The 9520-nt window shown below is 37.1% G+C and overlaps 1 protein-coding gene across 1 annotated transcript; it reads right to left on the bottom strand.

Moving 5' to 3' along the window:
* Positions 1-1387: 1387 nt before the first annotated feature.
* Positions 1388-9056, bottom strand: LOC111629473. The gene is made up of 3 exons (XM_023373389.1): positions 8847-9056; positions 2237-2528; positions 1388-2124 (listed from the first exon to the last, which is right to left on the bottom strand). Exons 1-3 carry the CDS (start codon positions 9054-9056, stop codon positions 1388-1390), a joined length of 1239 nt encoding a protein of 412 aa, XP_023229157.1.
* Between the last annotated feature and the right edge of the window lie 464 nt (positions 9057-9520).

Below are 9520 nucleotides of genomic sequence, written 5' to 3'. Positions count from 1 at the left end.
ACACTCCTCTCCTTAATCGTGTTACAGCGTAACTTTTCGAATATTACACGATTCAAAGGCTTTGTTAATATGTCAACAAGCTGATCGGTGTGTGAATTGCCGACTGATTGTCGACAAGTAACGGAGTGGGTTCATCTTTCTTTAATAATCTCAGTTCAATTCCTATTCTTCGTACCCTGCAGATATCGTCGATAGACGAAACTGCTGCCAGGTACTCGGTTCAGCGGTTGAATTCGCCACGACACGCTGCTTTCTCGAATACCATTCAATTGGACCTCCCCTCGTGATAAGAACTCCACTCGTAGAATGTAGACTATTGGCGTCTCCTCCGTAATCCGCTATCAATTTCGGATCTCAGTTAAAAAATATTCCAAAATGAGTAGTTCCTCTCAGATACTGAAAAATTCTTTTAATCATCTTCCGGTGACTTGTCGAGGCTCGATTACTGGACCTACTCGGGTAATTGACGAAGTAGCTTATATCTGGGCGGGAGAGTTTTGCTAAATAAAGCGCGCTTCCGATAGCTTCGAGATAACGATTTTGTTTTTCTAGTGGCTGGTCATTGACAAGGTTTTCGGAATTCGTTTTCATTCCTGATTCCATCGGTGTATTCGCGGCGTTCACTCGATCGTACTTAAATCGTTTCGAGATCTTTTCTGTGTAATCGGGTTGACTCACAAAAATTCCCTCAGGCCACACTTTGATTTTCGCACCTAAGTATGTCGTATGTGATTGTAAAGTCCTTTTATAAGTAATTTCAAACTTGTCATTCGGTAACTTCAGAATCTTCAAAATATCCTCTTCGTTTTGAGCGGCAATAAACCCGCCGTCTACGACCAATACTATTATCGCACTTCTGTCGTTGTTATAATAAACGCGCGGGTCATCGTCGGTATTAACGAATCCTATCGTAAGAAAAAAGTCGGAGATTTCGTAGTTCCAATCTTTGGCGGCTTGCTTTAAACCGTACAGACTCTTTTCGAGCTTGCAAACCCTTTCTGTCCCATCAGAGAATCCTTCTGTCTGGTTCATATATATCTCTTCTTTGAGATTGGCGTGTAGGTAAGCTGTCTTGACATCAAAAACTGTTACTTTCATTATTTACTGGATGCTGCGTGACTGAGCACGAGTCTGATAGATGCGTGTCTGAATAATCGATGCCCCGTCTTTGCTCGAATCCCCTTACGAGTCTAGCTTTCATCCTGCCGTCCTGTTTACGACGTAATACCCATCGGGGTGTCAGAGGTCTCGCATATTGGTTCGTAAAAAATAAACAGTCCTAAAACGAGAAAATTCGTCCTTGAATAGAGAAAATATCTTGCCTTTCCCAGAGATAAAGTGTCCATTTTACCTAAGTCAACGTATATCGGATCTAATACTTCCTTCGCTACCTTATTATTTCTTGGGTGAGAGATATGTTTTTGTTTGCCCTATACACAACCGATACAAAAACGTTGTTGTCCCAGTCATCGATGTATCTTATATTGTTTCTGTCCAAAATACTCTTGCAGTACTTCACATTCTGATGTGTCAGACTTTGATTGAGTTGGTCCATCGTGCACATTCCTGTGACCTCTCTTCGAAACATCATTTGATATAATTCTTCGAGTCGTTGCGCTACTGCTATTTGCTCCTTTCTATAGACCGTTTCGATAATTGACGTGTTTGCATTGGCAGTCTGAACAAACCCTTTATCCAACATTTTGGTAACCGAAAATAGGTTGAATGATATATTAGGAACATATAAAACGTCTTTCGGGGTTGCTGGATACCATTCCCTTCCATTAAAAGCCTCGAGTTCGATGTCGCCTACTCGGATCCCATTGATTTCGGGGTTGTTCCCGAGTATCACCTTCGTATACTCCTCCGGCGCTTTGTAGTTTGTCAGCCATTCTTTCCTGAAGGTCATACGCTGTGTGGCGACACTATCTTGATACCAAATATCCTGTCGATTTCGTCTTGAGTTCTTGTCATTTATTTTCGTTGAAGTCAATCCTACAGTGACAAGAGCTCGTCGTTGTCCTTTAGTCTTATCTCCTTTGTTTGATTCGTCTGACTTCTCATTTATACACACTCCCTTGCGAAATGGCCTTATGGTTGCAGTTGTTACAATTATAAGTATTTCTGCAATACTCCAAATATTTCTGACACGACTTATTCTTGCAATATTTCTTTACGTGTCCCTTTTGTCCGCATTTGAAACACTCGACTCTTGAACTTTTCTGCTGACTGTTACCTTGCGTTTTCTGCTTTGAAATGAGGGCATTCTGTGCGGTTGATTCCTTTTTGTCGTCTTCCTTCAATCTGTCTTTTTCCAGTCGAAGTCGTTCAATTAAGGTGTCGATGTTCTTGTCCATTGAATTAGCATTATCCCATGATGTCCTGAAGTGGTATAGTTTCGGTGGCAGTATTCCGAGCATCCTTGTCATAATCCAGCTTTCCTTAATTGTTTCTCCTTCAGCTTTTAAGTCTTCTTCATATTGTTGAACTGACAAACAATTCTCCACTACAGATTTGCTCGAACCATACTTACAATTAAAAAAATTTTTCTGTAACCCTTCAATTGTGAGATTGGACCTTTTACCATACAAGGTTTGTAATTTGTGTATCATACTATACGCAGAAGTGCAATTTGCAATTTTCTTTGCGATATTACTGCTCACATTTAAACCTATACAAGCTTGAGCGTCTAAATACTTCTTAATCCACGCTACGACATCTGCCGCATTATTCGCATCGTCAGGATATTGCGAGTGGATTTAAGAATAAATCCGCTCGCAATATCATACAAATCCTTCGATCTCAATGTAAGATTTAGTTTAAACTTCCATGAAATATAATTAATATTCCCTGCGAATCTTCTGACAAAGTTTCTATTTGAGATTTCACGATATCCATATTGAATGACTAGCGTAATTAGTTTTGTATCTTATCTTAATACACTTACGGTGATGACGGGTAGCAATTCACGATCATTTACGAACACCGACGATTGAAGCTCGTCAAAGATGGCGATTGCGGACGATGAACGAAGGTGTGGCTGACACGTGTCTGGACACAACTTGCTTTTCTCAATTTATGCCTTTTCCTTTCTTTCGGACAAATTCACACAAAAGGCATCCGCTATCGTGAACAATTGACGAAATAAAGTATACATTTATCAGATAAACAAAGACTCGGTTTGTAAACAATTTACCTTTCGTATATACAACCGACAAGGTTATCTTTCAAATTATAAACAGACTCGATCCCGAGGGGTCTTTCGACGGTCGGACGTACAAAAAATGAACAGACAGCGCCTAACTCAAGCGCGGTTTACAATAACGAATATGATTAATCTTAAGAATAAGTAATGCGGTTATAATAAAATATTAATTTTCATTAATTCAAAGTGCGTTAAAATATGAAAATAATCGCGCAATATGCATTTATATGTTAGAAAATACGAGGGAAGCCTAACAACCATCTAAACCGACATCCTCAAATGACATTGAAGTTGCTACGATTCGGAATACCTTTCAATGCAGTTGGCTGTCCCGTAGATCGATCTTTCTCATAAAAACAAATGTCCCTGACAAGTGATTTTTAGAATATATCTTGACATTCAATGCTGTGAAGTGTTTTTGTAGAAACTCAAAATATTTCGTGTAGAACAGTGTTTTTCAACCTTATTGAATACGCGACCTCTTTACGAGTTAAAAAATTCTGGCGACCCCCCAGCGCCATATTAAAACTATATCGGTGATTTTAAAAACTATGTATTTAATTTTCTTTCTGTTGAGACAAATTATTGTTGATTAAAATGAAAATTTCATAAGAATCGACAATAACTTAACACAGATAAAGTATAAAACACCTCTTTTTTACCTTTTTTTGAGCCGTTGACCCTTTTTTTAAAATCAGGATTTTCAGCTTTTCGCTGTAATTGTAGATTTTTTAATGTACTGTACTATAGGACCTGCAAACACTTGTCTTTTTCTTTTACCCGCCACCCACAGGTTGAAAACCACTGTTGTACACGATGAAAAGAAAACGTAAATTTCTTGAATTATATTTCAAAAATCCACAGTTTCGTGAGTAATATTTGCTGCATCATCGACTACTAAATTGAGACTACGAGCCGAGCGTGGAACGTAAAATGCGCGATTATTGATTTCCAAATTTTTTTTCCAATTCATTGTGTTTTCCACGCGTGTTAGAACCATTATCGTAAGTTTTGAATGTTAAGAATTAATTGCGAAAATAACAGAATTTAATAGACCGTCACCCGTGGAGCCGGTGATCGGACAGAAACCAACGAAATTTTCGCATATCGCAACATTTTTAGTTTCGTTGTTTAAAAGAACACGCCCGAGTACGACCGTAATTTGTTCCGCGTGACTCGCATCTGGTGCGCAATGTATTCTAATGAAGAAATATTTTCATTATCTGACTTTGTCCAGTATATAATTTTTTATGGACGTGCCGAGTAAATCGATGATTTCATTCTGAATTCGATCTCCTAAACAGTGAGTCATACTACTCGAATTCTGTGAATATGTTCCCGCGTGACTGAATTGAAGGATGCTATCGTTTCGATTGCTTTTAGAAAATTACCACTCTCGTATAATTTTTTGACCAGCCCCGAAAAGCCAGACACTGACCAGATTAAAACTCGATAACGGTTATGATTCTAATACATCGCGCCATTGTTATTTTCTAATTCTAATAGTCTCGGTGGCACTTGATTTACAGTAGTTTTATTTTTTAACATATTTAATTGTACCGACCATTTCACATTTTAACTGCGGGAAACGCTGGTTTCGTGTTTAGATTACATTAGATGATAGCGTAAACGCCTGTTTATCTTAATGTCCGATAGAAAACAATAAAAGTATATCTGTTTATCATATTTTTGCATCGAGGTTAATAGTTCATCCAGATATATCGATCGAAAGAATAGAGGAAATTCCATAATCTCGTGTCGAGAGTGAAGTACGGCAGATAATAATTGTCGAACTGATTATGAAGAAAATTTTGCAAGTTGAAATAATCGCAGTTAGTTGTAGGTAGGCTAACAGCTTTATAACGAAAGGAGTACTACCAATACCATACTGCAATTTTTATACATTTAATACGCCCGAAATCTTTCTCGTGCCGTACACCTTCCACTTTCGTAAATTCCCGTCACTTTTTTTAAATCGACACGCAGTAATACTCCTTTCGTAAAATGGTGTTGGATTAACAAAAGGAGCCGGACTATCGAGACTGTAGTGGGTTACGGACAACGAATGACGTCTTTCGTCTTTCGATGCTGATTCTTTCTTGGAGGCGGGCGGACAAATAATACGGCGCATTGATACGCAGTACGGTATGCAGAAATGACGAATAAAGAAAGAACGGGATATGTGATGCGAGTAGAATTTTAATAATAATAAAAGTTAACAAGGTTATAGAAAATAATTCTTCCAAACATTCACGAGACATTGTTCTAACTACTCAGCGGTCTCGCAGCTGAACGACACGACGGCACACACGTTAAGGTCGGTCAGCGCAGTCCGACACTGTGCAGGAAAATCAAATGGTTTTTCGATTCTACTCCGGTGGTCGGTACAGTTCGCCAAAACTGTTAAAATTTCCTCCACACACTATTAGGAATTACTCGAGGTCAGGCATGCGTGGTTAATCCTTTGAGGATTAACGTGTATGGCCGCCTTTAAGAAGGGATTTTTCGAAATTCCCCCGCGGGGGTAGAGGGAGAGGATTAAGTATTAACCGGAAGAACGGATTTTACTGTACTATTTTTACTGCGATTTTTTGTTACGTTTAGTGTATTAAATTGATAACATTTCAGACATTGTTATAAATATTTTTATGTATTTCGATTTTAAAAATGTTCGAACCGTTTTAAATTCGAATTTGTTATTGCATATCGGTTCGATTATAGAAGGAAGGATTGTAAACGTTCCAGAAAATTGATCAAATTGAAAATAGTTCGTTTGATTCTCGGCAATTCTCATCATTCTCGGCACACAAAATTATTATTTAATAAAACATCAATATTAATACTAATTTGTTCTCTGATTGTAAAAAAATTTTGATTTTATTGTTTAGTGTGAGTGCTAAAATATCTTCATACACTTTAAAGCGGATATTAAATCGCCTGGGCCACTCCACGTTCCGACGAAATTCGATTAAAACGGGATTTTTACAGCTGAAAAAATATATATTGTCTACATATTTTAATTTTATACGCTACGTATAATTTTCGGTATCTTCGCATTCCTAACGCAAATTTGACGTTTTTGTAATCCGTCGTATTCTTCACTATACGATGACGGGTTGAGGTACGGTACGGCCGCTAGCGTGTACCGTACACCTCCAAATAGCGGACACCCGTAAATTACTTACAAACTTTTCGGTCCCCGCTATTCGGAGATTATACTATACATCATCTGATTGGTTAAAAAAATTAATATTCCTAATTGGCTGGCGTCAGAAAAAAGTAGGTGCGACTACTGTAAATCACGCTATCGCGAGAGCTCCCACGCAACCCGGAAAAGTGTGAAGACCCAACCGAGGTCCGAATCATGTAAATCGCGATATTCCTATGATTAAATAATAACGATAGATTAATTATGAGAGGGAGAGGAAAATCCCATAATTTAAACAACGCGGCACAAAATGTAGACAACGAGTCTCGGATTACTCGAACACGTGTTAAACTAACTGTCAATGTCAGAATGAAAAGTTATAATTCAGAGTCAAGTGGTCATATGCAGGTAGAACTTTGACCCCAGCTCTCATAAACAGTCAATCTAGGGAAACAATTTCTGAAAAGAGGGAAAGATTTAAGAGAGATAAATCATTGCATATGATCGTTCGAGTACCCAGATGACAGAAATCGCGAGTAACGGAGCTAAATTATGAGCGCGAGTCTTGCAATATTGTCAACAATCGACAGAACGGCGTCGAGCAGACACCTGGAATCGGACCTTTCTCGTGACCTGAGGCGGTCTCAGTTTATCCCAAAACAAAAGAGAGACCAATCGGGAAGCGAGAAAGGGGATGAAGGGCCAATCGGAAGTCCGAATAGTGGAAGAGAAAAACTATAAAAATCCGAAATCCGAGGTCAGGGGGGCTCTCCTCCGACTCCACGAAAGGTAGTGACTTCTATTGTGGTGTGTCGTCGCAAAGGAACTGTGGACTCCGCCGCTTATATCTTCCGATCGTCCGCCGTGATCAGCAACAGCATCTCGTCCGCCCCGGGGCTACGACCGACGCCGAAGTTCTCACACTCCGCATCTTCGAGGGAAGAAATTAGTGAAGGACTGTCGATTGCCGATGTAAGCATATATGTTAACAAATAAACGGCTTTCTTGTGTAAAACACTTGTCGTCATTTGCCTCCTCCGTCACTGCCCACATACAACCTTCCCTTAGGTCCATCCTGACGCGGGATTAATAGATCCCACCTAAGAGACGGCATCCTTACACAGTTGCCGTGAAGTGGGTTTCAAGCCCCTTTTCTCCCCCCGGATCGGCCATCTTACAAAAGCCGACAATATACGTCATCAGTCTAACGGTCCTTATCTGACCTACTTTTTACGAAATAAACATTAGCGTAAAACTTAGTAAGACGTAGTAATTTATAGTAAAACGGTCTTCTCTAATATTCGTAGTACTTTGTAAAGTTTGAATTTCAATTTAATAAATACTGTTTAGTTCGGAAATATTAAAAATACATAATTAAGTAGGAGAATAACATAAAACTTTATTATTCAGTACAATACAATTTACAAAGTCAAAAGTACGTATATCGTAGCATTACGAAAAAACTAGATGGAAACAAACAAAGTCAACTAATTTAAATAAATTCAGTTCATTTTATAACTGTCGATACGCTTGCCTTCATCAGTTTCCTCCAACAAAATTCGAAAACTTCAATTAATCCTGTAAATATTTTATGCGCCATTACTATTCCAATGATATAACATTATATCAATCCTGAATTTTACATATATTTGTAATTACAGTTACAAATTAAATTAAAAATATATTCGGTATAAACTCTAAGCCGTAATAATCGAAACAAAATTGTTAAATTATACATTTTTCAAATATTTTCTGATCGAGTAATACGCGATACTTTTCTCATATTAGTTTAGTCATATTCTACCAATACTTTCTATATTCACATCTATTTAGTTTCATCTAATTACACTCGAAATGTAAAAAAAAATCTACCAACAAATCAATTTCCTAATAAATGGAGTGCTTGCTAATTGAACTAAAAATTTTATATAATTATTTTATTAATTCAGTCTGATTTTTTTGGTAATTTACACAGTTTTCGTGTAATACACACGTGTTTCAGCAAGGGAGAAAAATCCATAAGTGATACTGACTTGTTAACGAAACATTACGTTAAGTAATGAAAAATAATCGTTATTTATTAGTATCTGGCTTAAATATGTAATACGAAGCTACTGTTTATTTATTAATTTCTTACTAATTTATTTTTTAATTTAATGTTTCGCGTATTGAGGCGGTGGAGAAACCACTAAAGAATGGTTGACTCCATCGTGAGACGTTTTCTGGTGTGCGAAATAAATTTTATGGCCTTTTTAAACATATAAATCTTTATTTGAGATTTGGATATTAATTAAAATATATAAATCATTGAAATGTTTGTGTAAATAGTCTAAAACATATTGTTAATCAATTTTTAAAACATTTATATTCTGACGAAATCAAATAAAAATTTTGAATCAATTTTTAGTACGATTAACGTCAATTCTATTCTTTTAAACCACAGCCTGACTTAAATATATTCATTAGAAATAACAGCCAAGCTTTCCATTTTGCCACATTAATCGAATCCGGATGTTCATCGGCTAATTCTTCACTCTCTTTGAATTCACTACCTCTTGGTTGTTTCTCATCCTCTAGTTTCGTACGTGCCAATTCTATCTTTTCTTTGCAATATCTTTTTTTGTCTTCCTCGGCCATTTTTATATATTTTTCCTTGTCTTCTTTCTTTAAACAGTTCCATTTTTTTCGTACTTCTTTGGCCATTTCAGACGTTTTAAATCGAGGATTTTCCTTTCTTACGTCGGCGCGAATGTCTTTATAATAATAAATGAAAGAGGAGAGACTTTTCTTAGGAAGATGTAACTTAGACTGACGTTTTAAGTATTTTGATGGACTAATCATANAAATATTACTCTATTGTTTGCTCCGAATCTAATTCTTGCCTACAAATATAAGGTTGTGTTTACATACTTATATAATTTTATAATTAGTGGATATTTCAACAAATACAGCGAGGACTCGCGTAACTTTGTCCAGATAATATACAGGCGCATTTGTAATCGTTTACTATTGCTTCTGTTGAAGTTTCTTTGTAAATAGTAAAGATCGAATCGCTAAATTGTAAATTCCCTAAACTGTAGGGGGGGAGTAAATGCCGGGGGATTGAAATATCACCCAATACGGAGTTAAAATTTCGTTTACATCACTTAACCCCTTTTTGTCCACTT

This window comes from Centruroides sculpturatus, unplaced genomic scaffold (assembly GCF_000671375.1).
Source record: "Centruroides sculpturatus isolate CEXI.00-Female unplaced genomic scaffold, Cexi_2.0 scaffold85, whole genome shotgun sequence".
NCBI classification, from domain to species: domain Eukaryota; kingdom Metazoa; phylum Arthropoda; class Arachnida; order Scorpiones; family Buthidae; genus Centruroides; species Centruroides sculpturatus.
The sequence above is the reverse complement of the archived record's forward strand: the minus strand, read 5'-3'. Positions and strand labels throughout refer to the sequence as shown.